This window comes from Ixodes scapularis, unplaced genomic scaffold, assembly GCF_016920785.2.
Source record: "Ixodes scapularis isolate PalLabHiFi unplaced genomic scaffold, ASM1692078v2 PGA_scaffold1__304_contigs__length_218370807, whole genome shotgun sequence".
NCBI lineage: Eukaryota > Metazoa > Arthropoda > Arachnida > Ixodida > Ixodidae > Ixodes > Ixodes scapularis.
The window spans coordinates 31,188,670-31,209,514 of NW_024609846.1; the positions used below are offsets into that span (position 1 = coordinate 31,188,670).

The following is a 20,845-nucleotide window of genomic DNA, read 5'->3' on the forward strand; positions in this document are numbered from 1 at the left end:
AAAGACTATAAAGATAAAGACTATAAAGACAAAAAGTATGTACAGGGGACGGTTATAAAGACATGAAGCACGCCTAGGAAAGTGTTTCCAGACGTATAACAACGGGGGATTTAATCTCAAATCGTGCGAGCAAAAAGGGTCGAATGTTTAATTTTGGGGAAAAAATTGTATGTCAATTTTCCACGTATGAGAAATGTGAAGACCGCGGATTGGGATAATTTTTTGTGCTCGAGTAATGGAGCACAGAAGAGGTCAAGGTGGAAAGGAGTGGTTTTCCCGACTGACAAATGTCGAGTATGCTTGGCTCACTCCCCTCGCGTGGTTTTTTTCCTCTACGTTATTTTTATTTTTGCTTATAACTCTGCGCACACTATAGAGAGGTCTTAACGTAATTAAGCTTTCCTACTGGTTTTAAAATCTTTTTAAATAAATCGCCAGACTCATTGTGAAATCAAAAACAGCGCGAAGATGGACAAAGGACAAGTAGATGCACCGAGACGCAACGCTGACTTACAACTGTTCATTTATTATAAGAAAAAACACGTTTTTTTTTGTGTGTTTTTTTTCACTCACGCCGTCTCGGTCTCGTTCCGGTCGTCTCACAATGAGGCCACCACCAGGACGTGAACATATCGCTCGAGAGATACGCAAATATATCTATCTATATCTATATCTATATCTATATATATATTAATCAGTGATGCCTATCCTTGATAAGGTTGCCTATGTTTCTGGCTAAATGCGATCACACATTTCACGATATTGGAGCTTAGATAGAGGCCATACAAACAAGATATCACAATTATAAACGGTTGTTCTTAATAGAAAACCATGTTTTATACGAAGACACGAAAATGTAAAATAATAAAAGTGTGCTTTTGAGAAGATAAGGTATTTTCAAACTTGTAAACTTTTAAAAGATTTTAATTCATGCCATCGAAGGAAATAATGAGAACAATTGAGTGAGCTTTGTACATTTATAAAGAGCTTCTTTTCCGCTTTCCGTGGACATGAAAATTGTACATCCGTAGAGAGCAGCGTGTCAAAATTAATAAAAATATTGTCACGGGTGGTGACCAATAAACAAGAAATTAACAGGAAGAAATAAACGTTTAATGTGGCGAACTTGTGCCAAAAAATAAAAGGGGTGCAAAAGATAATAACAGAGCGTCGCGGGCGTCGAAGTCGGCGTAGCAGCAGAGTCGAACGCTGGGGCGAAACTGACTCCGCTCGCCTTGCGGAATCCCTTATGTACCCTCGTGGGTTTCTGGATCGTTCGGCGTAGAAGGTTCGGCGCGTAGAACATTCTAACCTCGAATCAGCAAGACGGTTCTCGAATTCACCAGAACATCACAGTACAGTGCCAACAAAAATGTGTAGCCGCGGCAAGGAATCGAACCCTGGCCTTTCGCGTGGGAGGCAAGCGCGATAACCGTTAGGCTACGGCCGTTTTTTTTTTTTTTTTTTTCTTTATTGCCGGACAAAAGCACAAGCACAGACACGACACACTAATACAACGTAAATATAAAAAAAGCCAGTCAGCCTTTGGCTATCTTTGTACGGTTAAAACTTTTCCATCGTCAGGAGCCGTTCAATATGCGGCAGCCACTCAGGGACATATTGCTGGACCTTGCAAACTTCGACAAATGAAATAATATTTTCCCGAAAGTACTCCCTTGCCTCACGCGCATCTTTGTCAGCATGGCGCATTGCCATCCGAGATCTCCAGATGCCATGCAAACATAATAACATTACCAGATCGTACGGTACACCGCCCTCGTTTTCTACCGACAGGTACCTGATCCCGTATGGATCTAGCGGTAACTCCTTTTTCAGGGTGCGTTGAAGGACGTCCCACAAGAGGACACCGTCCCAGCACTCCAGGAACACGTGTTCAACTGTCTCCGGCTTTTTACAGACAAAACAGTGGACCCCCCAGGGAACGAACAGGCCCTTCTCCTCCATCCAGGTCTTTACTGGCAGAGTACCGGTGTGCAACTTAAAGAAAAAAGTCTTAACGCCAGGAGGCACTTGCATTCTTTTCACCCTTTTTAAGACGTCCAGGCCTCTTCCCGAGGAAAACAAAACTCTGTACATAGGCGCAGGGAAAACCACATCACAAACATCTTTATACAATCTTTTGCGTGTCACTTCGCTCAAATAGTCCAGAGAAAAACGGGCTGCTAAGAATCGGCATGACGCTACTAGCTCTTTGAAATACCCATGAATGCCGCCTGGCTCGCTTGACGAAGATACTATAAACTCTGGCAGAGCCCGACCTAGCCTTACTTGGCATACGGTTCGCAAAAACAGATCACTTGTATCGCGAAAAAATATAAAACGATTTACTACCTGACGTAGAAACAAGTGCGACAAGCTTAGTCCACCCTCGCGCACACGACGAAAAAGATTAATTCTGCTCATTTTCTCCCAAGAGGAGCCCCAAATAAATACTGCGAAAACGCGGTGCAATTTCTGTACATTCACCCGAGAGCAGTGTAACACTTGCAACACGAACCACAGCTTGCTCACAAGAAACAAATTGCAAACTGTGGCACGTGCAAAAATAGAAAGCCCGCTCCCCTTCCACTTTTCCGCTTTGTCACGGAGCTCCAATACCTGTCTGCTCCAGTACGGCTCACTATCGCGGTAGTACTCCAGGGGCACACCTAAATACTTTACTGGAGTGCACACCCATTTTATATTCGCGAAGACACTCGGCGTTGAAAACCACTCCCCGTGCCAAAAACCTATACACTTGTCCCAGTTTACTGCGCTCCCACTGACGTTACAGAACCGTTTGATTATATTAACTGCTTCAACAATGCTTTCTTCGTTTGAACAAAACAAGGCAATATCATCCGCGTAGGCCAAAACGCGCACTTCGGATGAATGTAGCTTAAATCCACTTATTCTACTATTTCTAATAATACTTAAACAAAATGATTCTATGTATATACAAAAAAGGAGAGGGGATAAAGGACATCCTTGGCGCACTGAACGCTGCACCTGAATACGCTTTCCGACCGACTTATTTACTATTAGGCTAGTCGTACTGCCACTGTACGCCATTTTAACTCCTTCCCGTATAACAGATCCTACATTTACATGATCAAGGACGGCCAAAAGGACGTCATGTGGTACCCGATCAAAAGCTTTCTCAAGATCCACCTGAAGCATGGCAACGCGACTATGCATGGCATCGCAACACTCGAGGACACACCTCGCTGTGTGCGTATTTGTAAAAATTGTTCTTCCCTTTATCCCACATGTTTGGTGAGGGCCAACTAGTTCGGTTATTACACTTTGCAACCTTCTTGCTAAAATTTTCATGAGGATTTTGTAGTCCACGTTGGTCAGACTGATGGGCCGATAGGATGTGACCTGCCTAAGTTTAGTGACATCTTCTGTCTTAGGAATTAAGACGGTATGAGCCGTTAGGAAAGAAGGCGGAAGAGTCTTTGCATCAAAAGCCTCGTTAAAAACATCCACTAAAACAGGAGCCAGCGTATTCTTGAGCGATTTATAAAACGCCGCACTGAGCCCGTCCGGTCCAGGGGACTTGCCGGGGTTCAAAGCTTCAATTGCCGTCTTAACTTCCTCATATGTAATGGGTCCTTCTAAAATTGATTTTGTTTCGTCGCCGAGCCTCGGCATGAATGCCAAAAAATCGCTTTTAAAACCTTCTAGATTGACAGGATTGGAAGAAAATAATGCGCTGTAATAATCAAAAAAGGCCCTTTCGATTTCGGCGCCGTCGCTTGTAACGACCCCATCATGTTCTATTTCCGCAATCTCATTCCGACGGGCGTACTTCTTTTCCATGCCTAGAGCTCGCTTTGTAGGCAACTCGCCCGCTATCAGCCTGTCGGCTCTAGCTCGCACAAGCGCGCCGCGATATCGGTCTCTATCTAACAGCTCGAGTTTTTCTTTCAAAAATAAAATATCGTCCTTAAAGACACCCGGCGATCGGCATTCTTCTTTTACTAGCGTCAGCAAGTTCGAGCGCATTGCCTTTTCCATTTTCTTTTCTTCGTTTTTAATGACGCTAGCTCTTTCTATGGCCATTATCTTTATGTTCTGTTTAAATATTTCCCATTTTGGCCCATGCCCAACTGATTTGTCCCCGTCTGTCATTCGTTCTATCGCTGCCTGAACTCGTCGCATGAAAATTTCATCTTGCAACAATTTTGCGTTTAATTTCCATAATTCCCAATTAAATAGTTTTTTAGAATCATTTTTACTTCGTAGGGAAAACTGAACAAGACAATGGTCGCTAAAGGACACTGGACTCACATGATAATCTTGACACAGGGGAACTAAATCCAAAGGCACATACACTCTGTCTAGACGGGCGTGACTGAGCCCTTGAAAGTGGGTAAATTTTAGAACTTGACCATTACGGATACAGTCGCCAACGTCCTCCAATCCAAACTCGTTAATTAAATCTTTTAAACATTCAGTACTCGCGTCTATGTATGGTGTAGAGCTTGTCTTGTCGCTTGCCGAGCACACACAATTAAAGTCCCCAAGCAGGATAACAAGTCGCGGACAGTTACAATGGTACTGAACGGCTTCAAAAAAGGCTCTTCTTTCCCCAACTCTGGTAGGCGCGTACAAACAGATGATGCGCCATTCACTCGACGAAAAGGAAAAATCGCAAACCACGAGGCGCCCCGATTCACAAGCCGTAACGGCCTGGACTACTGCCCCTAGGCACTGGCGAACCAAAATGACACACCCCGCGGACGTCCCTACGGCTCGGCTGACGCAAACATTGTAGCGGGCCGTAAAAGGCCGCACCATGCGCTCAGTCTGGTCCTCTCCCTCGACTTTGGTCTCTTGTAGTGCAACAATATCGAGGTCGTGGTCTACGACTAGGCGGTACAGTTGCCTCTGCCTTCGACGGTCCGCGAGCCCTCGCACGTTGAGGGTCGCAAGTCGTACAGGCCTTTCGATAGAGATCATGAGCTATAGAAGGCCAGACCAAGCGCGCGGCGCTTACCTTTCAATAGGGAGTTTTCGTAGATCGTTTTCGCCGACCCGCAAGGCCCTCCGCAATCCGCTACGATAGCGGGAACTCCACAGTCAAGGCTTTCGGCGCGCAGGCGCAGTAGCGACTTCTTGGTTGCGGAACGCTTAGCGGAGGCGGTAGCGCGGTCTACGAAAACTCCCTATTATCATCGTCGCACGGGGCAGTACGCTCGCACAGTGGCTTACTGAACCAGATTGTCGCAGTCCATCGGTGACGAAGACGGCGGCTGGCTGTCCGAGCCTTTCCAGCCCACCACCACCTTCCATTTCTTCTCTTGTTGTCGCTGCCGTCCGTCCTTGGAGTTCGCTGGGAAGTCCTCACGCGGGCGCTTAGCAGAGCCAGGCTCGGTGTCCACCTCTTTCTGGGTGGGTCTCCCCTCAGGAGCCTGAGCCGCGCCCGCCTGGGTTCTCCCAGGCGGTGCGGCCGACTGGGTCCCAGTTGCTTGCGGAGGGGACGAGGCCGCAGTTGACTGAGGCTCAACTGCCTGCGGAGGGGCAGGAGGAGTGGTCGACGGTTGCTGCGGTGACAGGGTGTTCCCCACTGTAGGGACGATGTCGGTCGAGTCGTCCACCTCCTTCGGCTGCTCGGTTGTGGTTCCGGCGGGTGCAGCCGCTTTCTCCGCCTCTTCCTCGTCCATGAGGTCGTCAGTGTTGTCGTCGTACGCCCTTCGACCGGCGGCACGGGCGTAGGAGCGGACGCAGTCGGCCCTCTCGTGCCCGAAGGCACGGCACTCTGTGCACCTGGGGGCCCGGCAGTCACGTCGGATATGGCCCGTCATTCGGCACCGGAGGCAGAGGGGGGCCCGCCCAGGCACAACGACGAGCACCATGCCGCCGCCGAGCCGAAGCTGGTGCGGTAGACGGTCTAAGCTGACACCCTCCCGGAGAACAAGGCGCACGACACGGGTGGTTGACTCGACGCCGTCGAACCCCGGCACCTTCCAGCGCTCGTGCGCCACTTCCTTCACCTCTCCATAGTCGGCGAAGGCCCGATGGATGGCGTCGTTCGTGACGCCGAACGACACCCAATGCAGCTTTACCCGTAGCTCCTGCCTGTACGGGTCCACGATGAGGCACTTGCGGCCCTTGACAACGAGTTGCCCGGCCCCGAGAAGCCTCTGCTTAGCCGCATCAGTCCTCAGGTCGAGCAGCCAGACATGGGACATTTGGAAAGCCCCGATCCTGGCCACTTCCCCGAGGACACCTGCATCGCCGAGTGGTCTACGGAAGTCCTCGAGCCGATACGGACGAGAGGCCATGTCCGCGTGTAGCACGACGGCACGCTTCATCGCTTCTCCTGAAGGCAGCTGGGGTAGAGCAATCCGGTATTCTTCGTCACCGGAAAAAGCAGAGTCACCGCGGCCTGCGGGGGCCGTTATCACCGCTCCTGCGGAGCTCATGATTCTGCGTCCTTTCGCTACGGCGGCCGGAAGAAGAATGTTAGGCTACGGCCGTGCTGCCTACTTGGCGCGCGACAATATCGACCTCAGAGGTGACAAGAGAGCTGGTTAGTTGGTGGAAGCTGAACATGGTGTGGGTATAACAGCGTCTAACAACGAAGACTGAGAAAAGGAACACGCAACACTGGACGAGCGATCGCCCTGTGTTGTGCGTTCCTTTTCTCAGTCTTCGTCGTTACGCTCTGTTACACATCACCTGGGAGGTGAGTTTGTCGATTTATTTAAAAATATATACGTATATTAAACGCCTAGAAATATTTAAACACATCAAGACCTCTACATAGTGTCCACAGAGTTATAGAGAAACATAAAACCAGCGTAGAGGCAGAAATCGCGGGAAGAGACTGAGTCAAACATGCGACCTCATACAGTGGGGAAAACGCTCATTGCCACCGCGGCCGTTTCTGTGCTTCATAACTTGAAAACAAAACATTACCCGGACCCGCGGTTTTTTCTGTAACATATAGTTTTTTGTCAAAATTAAAAATTCGACTTTTTCGCATGCGCTCCCGCGAACATCGTTTCGTAAGAAGTTTTATGTCAATTTTTTGAAGCTCAGCTTAGATATATGGTAAATATTTAAAATAGAACAAAAACGCGGCCTTGCATTTCCTATGTCCTCTGCTGGATGTCCGTCATCTGCTCACTAGTTTGCGGGCGAGCTCCCGAATAACTTGTTGAAAAAAAACAAAAAAACTTTCAGCCTTCCCACTCTGGTGAAGAAGGAAGAACAGCGGAGCTGTAGTTTCTGTTCTCGGCGGTGGCCTTGCAGGCGGGCGATCTGCTCTTCTTTTGCAAGGGAATCTGAAGCGCTCGACGCTGTGGAATTTCAGGCGATAGCGGCTTCGCGGCGGTTGCGGAACCATTCGCGCTGCTGCGCACATCGCCGCTCGTTCCGCACCCGCTCTTCTTCCTCCAGATAGAGTTCCTGTATAGGCTCCCTACGGGTAGCATATACAGGAACTCTACCTCCAGAGAAAGGTTGCTGCCATCTATGAGCGACGGCGGCAACCAGTTGTCTGCTGGCCGCCGTCGCTCATAGATGGCGGTAGCTGTCCAGAGTTCGGTGTCATCACTTCTAATCCGGCGGACACGATGCTGGGGAAACTAGCTCCGCTGTGTTGACGAAACATATGAGCTATGACCACCGTGGAGCACTCTCTCAAACCAGTATGCAAATGACGATGACCCGGTAGAGGACAAAGCAAATGAACGGTCGCCGTTCTGGCTATATATATTCAATATTTCACCACTTTTAAATTGAGCTAGAAAAAAATAATTATCTTGCAAATCGTTTGCGTGCCAAATTTGAGCCATGCACGTTTAAAATCCGAATTTTGCGAGGCGTTCCGAATTGGCTGGTCCCCGCTCTCTTTGTGCCACACTCCAACTTTTTTTTTTTTTTTTTTTTTTTTCGTAAAGGCTGCGTTTAATGTTTACCGTTTGAAAAGCCCTGGGGTTTTCGTTTTCAACTAGTTAAGGCGAGCGTGCTGTAATTATGAATACGTAGAATAAAAAGAATAAAAACACGGAGGACATTCGTGGACTACTACACTCTGTGGTTGACACGTGAAAAACCTCCGTGTTTTTCTTTTTTCTTTTTTAAGTATTCGGTTTCAATAGGGCCATAACATTAAATATAATATATTGTTTCATACGGAACGCCGTTCACTATGAACAAGTTGTATTTTTGTTTATTGTATCTGGTATAAAAGTTAAAATTATTGTCCAAAATAAAACTAATTGTTATCTTAATATTATGGTTTAAATAGCCTGCTTTCACCATCAAAAATCAGTTCCTTTCTTTATATGTTTTTGTGTAAAAATTTTAGATTTACCATCAGCAACATTTGTTCGCATAAGAGCCAATAAAAGCCATTAGAGCGCCTGAGAGGTGTCTTTTTTAACTATGGTCGCTAAGGCACAGCCAATAGGAATGTGAAAACTCGGTGGTACGTTTTAATTGGGTTGTTTCTCGAAACTCGATGAAATGATGCACGCGCCATAAACTTTCCTGAAAGTGATTTATCTAGCGCTTTGCAATGGCGCGCCCAGCTAGATCCCAATTCAAATCATGCCCTCATTTTTAAAAATTTAAAGGTGTAACTGTTCGCACACAATTGAACATTTAGCTATCCGAAGTGCTATGCACCTTCCTAAATAAGTCCACTGGCAGTTACCAATACAGCATGTAACTTGTTTTTCCTGAATTGTGTAGCTTTCGCCAGACAAGTTTGGTTTTCGTTTCGTGTGACGTGTGCATACAAAGACTAGCCAAGGTGATGCGCTAGTTCGGTTTCGTATTTAATTATTTTGTTAATCTTGCTCGTTCGACTTACGGCTCGCCGTCGTCGGCAGATCGGGAACTGGAGCTTGGTCCTGGCTCGAGGAAACCGGGCTGGCCTCCGATTCATCGAGGGGCGCTGGAAAGTACGGCTGTCACTGGGACATGCATGGCTGATGCCCCGCTCACAGCGCTAGTACATAGTCTTTGCTAGCACCGTAACTTCGGTACTTTTTTAGAGCGCATCTCTTATCGCCCGTTTCCGGCTTGAGCGGCGTCGCCGTCGGCGTAACCGCGCGTTGCACGTTTCCCATACTCACGTTTCACGTGACTCACGAGCGAACGTCATGAGGGTCACGAGGGTGACGTCACACGGCGGCTAAATTTAGCGGAAAATTTCCCCGCTAAATTTAGAGGAAACATTTCCACGCTAAATGTAGTGGAAATAATAGGGAGTTTTCTTAGATGGTTTTCGCCGTCCCGCAACACCCTCCGCAACCCGCTACGATACCCATAACTCTACATTCAAGGCTATGGGCGCGCAGGCGCAGTAGCGGCTTCTTCGTGGCGGAGGGCTTAGCGGAGAGGGAAACGCGGTCTACGAAAATTCCCTAATTCCCCGTTAAATTTAGCGGAAAGTTTTTCACCGATAAATATAGCGAAAACATTTCCCCGCTAAATTTAGCGGGGAACTAAATTGGTGCTGAGATCACGTCACGTAAATTTTTCCTCTAAATTTTGCGGGGAAACTTAACCCGCTAGATTCAGCGGGGAACTTTTCGCTAAATTTCCCGTTAAATTTAGCGGGAAATTTAACGCAAATTTCCCGCTAAATGGGAGGGGAGCAGAAGAGAAGGAGGGCATACTCTCCCCTCCGTACTCTCTCCTCCTCCCCCTAAAATGCTGCGGTCTAAGTCGGGATTACAAAGAATTGTAAACGTCTTTCTTTCTTTTTTTTTTTTGCTCACATGTAACCGTAAGGCGTTTCATTCTAAAAACATCAAGAAAAAAGTTTTGCGGATTATTCGTGGGCTTCGGGAGACAGTTTTTACAAGATTTAATATTTTTAGCCGAAAAACGATGCTTTTGTCGTTTGAAACGTGGACGTCTTGATCAAATAACAGAAAGGTAATCTTAGGTGCACCTACATATATCTTAATTAAACAGATGAAAAGGAAAATTAATAACGTTCCGCAAAAAAAGAAACTTACTTTTTTTTTTTATTACGGTTTTTGAGGTGAAAGTGAAACTGTAGTTTTGAGACGAGTACAGTTCTAATAGTTTTTCTGAAGCAACGATGTAAGTAACGTTTCTGTCGTTGCTGTTCATAGTTTCTTGAGGATTAAGATATCATTGATAGAGCACGATCTAGCCATTCTTTGGACATTCCAAGTGACGTGTTCCGACATTTTGAGAGTCATGCTCGCCTTGCGCCAGCTGTTGAGTACGCAGTTGCTCACGAGTCACGGCCCGAGTATAGCCACGTGTGAATCTGATGCGAAAAATCTGGTTATCTTTACGCACCTGTTATGTAAAAGAAACTAGAAGTAACGCCGTTACTTTTGAAGTAATATAATAATATAATAATAATAATAATAATAATTTTATTTGCACTTCCAAGGGCGCAGGTGGTGGTGTGCTGGGCTGAACAGATAGGTGAGAACCCTTACGCGGAGCACCTGACGAGTTACTTCTTCATTGTGGTAATTCTCTTTGGTCTTTTTTTGTGAAAGTAACTGTAAAGCCCCGGTCCCACTAGAGCGACAAACAGAAACAACCGACAGCGACAAGCCTCAAATCAGATTTTTTTCGCGATTTGACGGGCTTCGTAGAGTAAAGGAGGCTACGCTCAAACACGAGCATCTTGCACGCGAGGGTTATCCTTGGCAGGCTCGCGATCACTCGTGCTCACTTCACGAGCACCGAACGACTAAACGCCAGCATCGCGAGCATGCTGCATCTGTTGGAGGCTTGTCCGTGTCGGTTGTTTTTGTTTGTCGCTCTAGTGGGGATCGCGCATAACTGTAACGGATACAATCATTTTTGCTTTCGTGGGTCAGCTCTTTTTTTATATACATTCGCGTTCAATTAATTATTATTATTATTTACTTTTTCAAAAGTACCTATACTCGAGCCTCCAAATACATGGTACAAAAGACAGTCTGCATATACACTGTCTGAGGCTCTTCCTCGTATGACGGTTCTTGTACATTGGTCGTGAAAAAGAACTGTCTGCGTGTTTTAAGCATGTGTGAAACAAGGGTGCTTCTAAGATTTTAACTTGTAAGAAATTAACTGCCTGCAGCGATTGTCTTTTGTACCGAGCAGCGTGAATGCGGCCGAAGACACCCAACCGAAGGAACGCTCTCAAAAGAGAAGTAACAACATTGCGCTCCCAATCGCATCAGTGTAAGCTATTTTTTTTCTTACTGTCCACCATACTAATATGTTTACAATAAGCACAAATCAGCGTCACTGTCAAGCGTGCTTTGCAGGCCCGGGGACCAAAATGGGAAACACAGAAAATGGGATCAAACTCACGAGGGAAATTTTCGATTGGACGCATTCGCCTGGTAAGTCCTGTAAGTACTAAAGCCAGAGAGTCGTTCGCAGCCAAATTAACGCGTGTTGCCTGACTTTTGTTTTTCTTTTTGTGGAGAAAGTATAGACGCCTATAAATTTACTTTTCTCAATTTTGTCGCTTTCCCGAGCAGGGTATAATTCGTTTTATTTCTTGCCCGATTTAGACTTATCGCGGCACTCGATCGATGCCGCTTCGGGAATCCACTTAGCCGGAGGATTAAATGGCAACTACCTGTCGTGCTCGGGGTAATCCATCAAGTTACGTAGCCCTGGCCGAACCGGAAGGCGCAAAGTGGCACTAACACCGGGGTCCATTGACGCGTACCCCTGGACCGCGGAGATGAATTATTTATTCCCGCGAGATGAGTGCGACTCGACCGTTCACCTCGAACAAACGGTAGGTCGTTTAAGAAGGAAGGGAAGAGGCCCCCGCGTAAACGGGATTGCGCCGGTACCAGTTAGCAGACAAGGCCTGCGCCCCCTACGTCATTGCTTGTGGATCCGCGCGACGCCGCCTCTCCTGCTCCAGCCTCGTCACCAGGGCGTGTTGCAGCGTATCACAATGAGCACGACGCTGGCAAGCGGTGACGCCAAGACGGACGCGTGTTTGTGGCGCGTTAAGCTTCAGCGTCGATTGGGGCGGGGGATCCAGTATCGATGATGTCACGCGCGGGCCTTGTCTCGTAGGTGGTATTGGTTGCGCCGAGGACTCGGAGGCCTACGTTTACGGGGATGCTACCAGAAGGTTTAACGATCTGCATATCCGGCGCAGCCTCGCTTCGCGGAATTTTCGTTTCTGAAAGTTCTTCCGTTCTTGTTCCTCGATGTCATGAACCTTACGCCCTTCGTGGTGCGAGGCCACTATACCCTGTCTCACGTTAACTTGGACTGCAGCAAAAGGCTACAGGTGCCAGCTTTGGCTGGCGCAGCCATCGCACGAGCGTTCGCGCGGTCGAGGCGCGTTGACGGCGGGTTGGCTGCATGTGCACTGATCTCGCGGACGATTCACCGTCATTCTGCGATGGCTGTGGGCTAAAGACTCAGGTGAGGCAAAATGACTTGCCATGGCGTGCGACTCTTTTTTACTGTCCGTGCGACTCTTTTTTTACTGTCCGTCACGGTGCTTTTGCAAGCTGAAGGCCACACCATTATGAAAGGAACCTCCATAAGTGTTCCGTGTAGCAGACGGCGATATAGGGCGAGTAAAGGCTCTGCTATATACGCCGCCGTTTAGCGCAGCGAACGCAGCGTAACGCAGAAGGTGCGCTTTCCATTGACCGACGACCAGGAGCTCGATATTTGCGACCAGTCATTATCTGTGTGCACTGCGCTACGCAGCGTTTGCAACACTCGACGTCGCAGTGCCACATGGTATCTTTTTTTCGCTCTCGATGGGATTGCGTCGTCAGACGTTATAGGAACACCGAAAAACGATACCCGTGAGCGCATGCGTAATTGCGTTTCTTGAACTTTCAGTGGCTACACTCTCAAGAAAAAATGGTGTACAAGGGTGTATCGTTACACCCTTTGTCCCATATAATTCACCCCAAAACTTCATTTCGACGTACTGAGCCCTATGGTCGAACAGACGGCCCCAAATTTTACGAGGGGCTTGATAACGGTGCGATATAAATTTTTAGATAGCTAAAGTACGTGTCAAAGACCACATAAAGAAAATAACGAGTTTTTATAGTTGGGCCAAAAAAACCCCGATTATTTTTTTTTCGTGTTCAGTAAAACGTACATTAGCTATTTTAATCAGTTGTATCACACGGCTATTAAGCCCCTCGTAAAATTTGGGGCCGTCTGTTTGACTGTAGGGCGCTGTACGTGGAATTGAAGTTTTGCCGTGTATTATGGGACAAAGGATGTAACGATGCACCCCTTTTTCTCGAGAGTGCACACGGTGTGCAAGTGCGGGTGTTCTTTGCGTATTTCGTGCATTTGTTTACTCCCTCAGATGAAGTCAAAGGAATTTGTCTCCCCCCCCCCCCGCCCCCACCTCGACTGACGATGGTGGCGCTCTTAGCTGCCTCGTCATCGCGCCTTGCCTGAGCGTTCTCTATGTTACCCTTTGATTGGCGCGCCCCTCCTTCGGTTCCGATGCGCCGAAGACGCGTTTCGAACACTGGCGATCACCGTATAATACGCTAGCTGTAGGGACTTTCGACAACATTACCTGTAGACTGCGAAGAGCTGTCGTGACCACTATCGAAAGGGGATGATAATCAAACGTTGGAGACGCTTCACTTCAACTCAATTGCATTGTGACCTTCACACGAAATTCGATCGTGTCGTGCTCGTCACTCGCATCCACATTAATCACCCCATATAACAACAAAAACAAGAATAACAAGAACAAGAACAAGAACAACAACAATAATAAGAACCAAAACAATTGCGTGGTTGTTTATACAACGAGAATATCTGCCTTGCACTGCGGTGACTTTTATCTTCTTCGGCGACGCGTATTACTTGCGGTGACCGGATGACACAAAATCACGACACACGCCAACAGGTCTTCTTCCTATTGGTTTTGGTCCTCGTATTATTTCGGCGCTGTTAGCTATGAACTAACTGGCCCAAATCACCATCTTACACAGGAGTCGAATAAAATAAGGAGATGGTGAGGTGTGAGGCTCGGTTTCGGCTGCTGCGTTCGCCGTGCAAGCCACGTCTAAGAGACTCGATGCGGTTTGCGGAAGTCCAAATGTGATTAATGCATAACTTCATAATTTGTTTTTGTTTCCTTGTTCCTACGCGTTTTGTTCGGAGAGGGTGTGTTGTCGTGGGAGTTTTCGTACACCGTTTCCACGTTCCCATAATACGTTGCGGTGAGTACAGCGAAAGGAGAAAAACGAACTACAAAAATTCGCTTTGTTATCGTGGGAGGTTCTGATCTAGAGTTTAGTGAAGCCTCTCGACTCTACGAAGCTCCTGCATCTATGTCCCCCTACAGTGCACTTGTAACATCAACCATTATTCCTCGAACGATGTATCACTTAATAAATAATAACGAGCAGTATCATGCTCCAATAGCCACGCGATCTCCGTGGCAAGAGGGACGAACGGCTTTTTTTTTTTTTGGGGGGGGGGGGGGGGGGGGGATGATTGTATAAATCGTGACAATTGGGCCACGATGTATCGCTCGTAGTCAACAATTGGTGCATATCAAGTGCACAGCGATGCAGCCAGCAGCCAGGGACTAGTGCCACTAAATAAGCTACGCTTCAGAGTAACGACACTTGGCCTATTGTGGCTTAAAATCATGGTTGCCAGTTATCTGAAGCTTCATCTAATATCGCAGGAAACGCTTTCCCGTCCTCAACAAATGTTTAAAGAGTTCGCGACAGAGCAAAGCAATATTACGTGACTTTCCTAACAGCGAATCTAACGCTGAAGAAGTCGCACCTTTGAATCATGACGATCGGCAGTTGCGTCTGCTCCGCATAAGAGCCAAAATGGCGGCGCCCACAACAATGTCGGGGAACGGAGTGCCGGTACTCTAAGCGCAGCTCCTTTAGTGGCTCTAGGTGCGTCAACCCGTTCTTTCGGCCGAAGAGGAAGACGTCACTCTATGCGTAATCGCGGTCGGTGGTGTAAGCAATATGGGCCTGACTCCACGGGGGACATATTTGTTACCGGCGAGTCTCCTTCGAGAAGACTCGAGCTAATGCTAACCACGTACGTTCGACTGAAAACAGTTGGCACCGACGGAGCAAACAAAAGGCGAGAAACACGAGCGGTCCATTCCGCGTAACGAACTATGACGTCACATCCGCCGCGCATACATCCGCGTAGCAAGCGGTTGGCAACCTGGCCCGAAATTGCGCCCATGCAAAGAAAGAAAAAGAGTTGCGTTAACGAGCGGCAGTTTCTCTTTTAATTGAGGCTGCAATTTGAGAAGTCTCATTCGGGGGAAGTCGGTTTTTAGGCATGCTGGACACGGAACGCTTCGTTCACTTGGCGTCGCCTTGTCTGTTGTTGCCGTAATTTTGAAGGTTAACATGAGCCGGGCGCGGTTGTTTCTTTCTTATTGTTTCTCTTTCTTCCGTTTCTAAGAAGGGGAAACAAAGGGACGATTTGTATAGAGACCGAAAGTGACCTTGTGCTTATGTAACGCCGACTTTAGATGCCTTTCTGGATTGTTGTGAGACCCAATGTTCGTTGCGCGACGAGGTAACTGCGTGCGCGCTGCGTATGTTGCCCCTGGTGCAACGACAGTCGGTCGTCGATGCAGCCAGACAAGGGACCGCTCGAAAGTGATACCGTGGACCCCTTTCATACGCCCAACAAGCACCCTTCGTGGTCGCCATTTCTTGGGCACCAAGCGTGCTATTGGATCCGAGCCGTCGCCGAACACTGACGCGGCATTTGTGCCCTCTTCACTAGATGGCGCCCACTTCAAAAATATCGGAACCAACTCTGCGCAGTATCTTCGAACAGAATGAAGATTTTGTCACTTAGTCACGAAATTAAAGAGGGTGTTTTTGAAAGGACTTGAAAATACAAGTTTTTGAAGTCAAGTCTATCAGAATGCTCTTTCTAAAGTGTACTAAGATTTAGGCAGAATGGTACAGTGAACGCCGATAGTTGGCGTGGAAATCGGCACACGGCGTTGCGCGATATAACTTTTAAGTTTGATCATTTAGCACGTTCTTCCCTCAACGATCATGCGCCAGACTATCGTCATGCAAAACAGTGTTTTTCATTGATCCGGATGCCAAACACTTGAAAGCGCGCCTTTAAAGCGAAGATGTAACGAACGCTACATACAAATCGATGGCAGCGACGCATCTGTTTTTTTTTTTTACCGATTCTCTCGTGAATCTGGATTCACTATACAACACTTCCGACTTTTTTTTACAGCTCTTACTCCATTTCTAATCACAAAACATCAAATCCGAAATCATAACACAAAAATGAAATTAAAAGTTCGCTTTTTCGGTTTCTAATTAAGTTTGCAAGTTTGCAGAGGCACATAACAGACAAGGGTTTGGGGGGGGGGGGGGGGGGGGGGATCGTGACTATCTTTGGGCTCAAAAGAAACGAAAATGTTTCTCGTGTTCGGCGATGACAGAATGCGACGAAGTTGATTTATCGATACATTTCTTTGACTGATAAGACAGACACTCTGCTCCAGGAAGATATACCCGTTATATTATTTCAAAATAAGATGTGTGCGGAAAGACGCTATTAGCTAGGACGGCTCTTACGAGTTTTATTCTAGAAAGTTCTTGTGACGCGAATCCATCCGAAGTAACTATTTTTGTGTCTTAGTCTCCAAGCTTGTTCTAAAGCAAGTCATCCTGCTAATCTTTTCACTCTATCACAAAAAAAAAAAAGTTTTAGATTGGAAAACCGTTGCCTCGTAATGTTCCTTTGATTTTACGAGTTCTTTCGGGCGCATTTCTGCTGAACGTCAAACTAACCTAAAAAGAAGGAAAGAAAAAAGATGGTGGTGTGATGTGCAGTGCTACTAACCAGGAAAGACATGTAAAACATGCTTGCGGCCACGAAGAAGAAAGCCACACTTTTATTTAGCACCGAAACCCCCCAAAAAAGCATATAGCAACTACCAGAATATTCTTGAAACAATTACTGGTTGAATAAAAAAACTGAACGTAACTGTTGGCAGACGCTCATAAGTGGGTATTGGTACCGAACCCAAACCGAGGACAAGGCGCATTTCAGCGACTCGGAAACTCAATTGACTCCTCGCTCCTCCGATTAGGAACAGGAATCAAGCGGGTTTAACGTCCGCTCGATATCTCAGCGTCTTAAGTGCGCCTCCAAATCAAGAAATTAAAAGAAAAGTAGAAATAAAAGAAAAAAAAAAAAGAAAGAGGCACTCACCCGCAACGGCGTTTCCGACCAGGAGCGCGAGCAAGGAGAGTAGCAGACGCACTTTAGCAGACATGTTTCTGGCTGAAGCAGACGACTCGCTGAGCGGCCTTCCGATGCCGTCGGTGGCGGAAGAGAGGGGAAAACCAGGGGAAAACGAACGTTCCTGCCGCTTTCGCTGCCTGCCTTTACTTTGTCCGACGGTTGCGAGGGAGGGGGGCAGGGCTGTCGCTCCCCTGACCTTGGACGGGGGACGCGCATGGGGCGTCGGCTGGGGCTAGACCCCGCCACCCAAATGGCCTAGACGGGTAGCAGACGACGCCACCGCGCCCGCACACCAAAAGCGAAACTGCGGCCCTCGTCTTGTGCCACTTTCTAGCTGTCGCGTTGTCTGCAACGCAAGTTCAAGGTCAGGTTTATTATCCTCGAAGACATCACGCATTACGTTAAACGCTGAGGGAGATAAAGGAAATGAAAAAAGAATATTAATTAAGAATATAAGGCAATCATGTACAGAGACATAGAATACTACGTATCCAAAAACGCTTTGCACTCGGAGCGGAACGAATTATGGTTGAATCAGTTACTATACAATGCCAGTCAGTGAAATCCAGTCATTGATGCTTCATGAAAACGGGGAAAATTCCTGTCGATTAGTTAGCCATTGTAATGGCTCATATTTGAGGGGATAATCACACCCTAGATAACTGTAGGAAAGAAAATGACAATAAGTGGTTCTTGTATTAGGTTTAGTGATACTAAAGATGGCACCCGGTGCGGACTAATGTCCATCTAGTGTCGGGATTTGCAGACTGTTGACGTTGCACGCCTGGACCATTCATGTCCACGGACACCTTCGCCCCCCTTCCCCCCCAAAAAAAAAGAGAAACGAAAAAAAAAAACCGGGTAAGTTGAGAAACAATGGCTTTACTAATAAACAAAATATGCAGGTCTATATGATTGATCAGTAATAATTCTCCAGTCACTCTGCCAAGATCCAAGCTTTGATAATGCGATGTGAATTTTGTGGAAGCTCGCCGTCAGAAAGCACTCAACACTGTTATGGCGGACAGTGAATGCACTTCATGCGCCAAGAAACAGAGGGAGAGGAGGAGACCAGAGGGGACGGCAGAACGCCGAGCTCTTATTGGACCAATTAGTGGGTAGACCTAAAGCAAGCCTGCCTATGTCTCCACTGCATACGTCGAACGCATTCGAATGCGAGACTCAAACGCAGGACACACTTATTCCGCGTTCTAACGCGTTGCAGGAGAGCAGTGGAGACAGAGGCAGCCACTCTGTTTCACGATGTACCGCAGGAAAAGGCTACAAGCGCAAGCTCCTTGCTCTAGGGCACATCTCGGCGGCACAAGCTCTCGCGCATTACGGGCAGCTGCCAACGCTATGAGCTCGTGTTCCTAGCCTTTGCTGCGGTACAACATGAAGTGAAACGGAGTGTAGCCTTAGGTCTACCCACTAATCATTCCAATTAGTAGGGCTGGGCGTCAATGAAAAATTTCAAGCCGATTAATCGCCCCTTTAATCGATTAATGAGTCATTTAATCGGTCTTATTTATTTTCATATATATATTTTATTTGATTAAAGTCAAAATTACACACACGCACACACAAACACACACACAAATATATTTATCTATATATTTGCTTCCGCTGAATTTGTGATAGACTCCTCAATATACAATTTCGATTATGCACAAAGTTATAAGAAGTATCCACTGGCGGCCATAGCTGTGTGCGCGACTGCTGAGCGCGTGCTGATGGCGAGCTTCCAGGGTGCTTTTGCAACGTGCATTCCGCACCATCAAGAGTGCCGGTCTTAGCAGTCTATTAATGGGGGCTCGTTCTGAGCACGCGCTCTAGACAGCACCCACAAATATGGCGCCCAGTGAATACTCCTTACATACATAGGTGAGAACAGTTTGAGCATCGTACCGGCGTGCGGTCGTGTATCACTACTGCGTGGTGCACGTTAAAGACCCCAGGCTAGCGGTTGTACTGCACTGGCTAAATTGCTCATCTACAGCGTGTGACTCGTCGCAACTTATTATTGAGAACAGTTCCAAGATGCTACTAGTTGGAGCTGAGCTAGTTAGTTCTCTCTTACAGAATATTACTTCAGCTGCATGCGGCAAAGAAGTTCGTTGATAATCTCCAGCAAGAGCGACCCCCTTTGATTACCTGCTGCGCTAAACGGGCACTCGCACGGCGTTCAATTGTCCGGGACACGTGTAACCTTCTGAACTTGTCTGGAGTCACAAATCTCGCCATTACAGTGAACATAAGGTTAAAATTTAAACCAAAGTTTGTCCTTTATATAGGCGTATTCGTCCATGCCTGCGTGGTGAAAGAATACACGTTTTTACTTTCTTTTGGGTCGGGAAAAATATACTCATTAACTGGTTAAAAGAATTAATCGTGATTAAAGCGACGATCGAGTGACCGTTAGTTTAATCGGTCAGTTGCCCGCCCCTACCAATAGACCGATCTCACCAGCCAGTTTGACTACGCCACCGCTGCCGCATTGCATCGAGGGAACTTTAGTCTTTCTGCGCGTGCGACAACCTCGTTGGACCTCTGTGCGTGTGGAGCACGAGACAGCACGAGCCCTCTCGTGCGTGGCCTTTTGCCTCCTGTGAACTAAAGTTATGGCGGCGCCACGCATGCGCCGAACGCTTGGTGAGATCGGTCTATTAGGGTGCCGAAATGTCCTCCTGTTTCAGGCAGTCTTGGGTAGTAACGCGTTACTAGTAACGCGTTACTGTAATTTCGTTACTTTTTTGGTAACTTGTAACTGTAACGAGTTACTTTTTTTAAATGTAATTTGTGACTGTAGTTCTATTACTTTTTTCTGAGGTAACGATGAAAGTAACGACGTTACTTTTGTCGTTACTTTCCAGCGCTTTGTGAATGATATATCACTGATCGAGTACAATTTAGATTTTCCTTGCACTTTTCAAATCGTCTATTCCGACATTTCGAGTGTCAAGTTGGCCTTGGACAAAGTTGTGAATGAGTTCTTTCTCACGAGTCACGACCCGAATATAGCCACGTGTAGATATCATGAAAAAAAATCTAGTTATCTTTACGCACGCGCTTGTACTTTGTGACTGAACACTTACATCTTAGTGTCTTGAAGCACTATCTATTTTGTGGTTTTTCGTTTTTCTGTGAAAACGCTTTCTAATCGGGTGAATCAACCGTGAAACAACAATACACGCGAGGGCACTGAGCATGTTTCGTATTTTGATTAGCGCCTGTACTCCACACTTCGCATGTTTCGTATTTTGATTTGCGCCACTACTCTGGCGTGGAAAAAAAAATATTGGGTTGTGGGGATATTTTATACAGCGTGTAGTTGGTCCGCCATTTAAAGTTGCGACGATTCACTCGCTGTAGATGAGGAATTTAGCCAGTGCAGTACAACCGCTAGCCTTGGGTCTTTAACGTGCACCACGCGGTCGTGATACACGACCGCACGCCGATACGATGCTCATCCAGATCGAAACGGGAAGGGGTGGGGATTGAACCCAGCTAGGATCCCTGGGTTCTGCAGCGCTCTGGCGTGGAAATTTTCAAACACTAATTTCGAGAAGCAACTTCTGCTAAGTTACAATATGAA

General features: G+C 47.1%; 1 protein-coding gene across 2 annotated transcripts in view; it reads right to left on the bottom strand.

The window, feature by feature from the left end:
* LOC8051601 (extracellular protease inhibitor 10) overlaps positions 1–17,414 on the bottom strand; it is a 46,509-nt gene extending 29,095 nt beyond the window's left edge. The window contains exons 1-2 of one of the 2 annotated variants that reach the window (XM_029975470.4): positions 17,218–17,414; positions 8,834–8,917 (exon numbers count right to left, since the gene is read on the bottom strand). In XM_029975470.4, coding sequence (XP_029831330.2) covers positions 8,834–8,917; positions 17,218–17,281 — 148 coding nt within the window. In that variant the 5' untranslated portion in view covers positions 17,282–17,414. The remainder of the gene's footprint in view (positions 1–8,833; positions 8,918–17,217) is intronic. The other variant, XM_029975471.4, reaches the window with a different exon arrangement.
* Between the last annotated feature and the right edge of the window lie 3,431 nt (positions 17,415–20,845).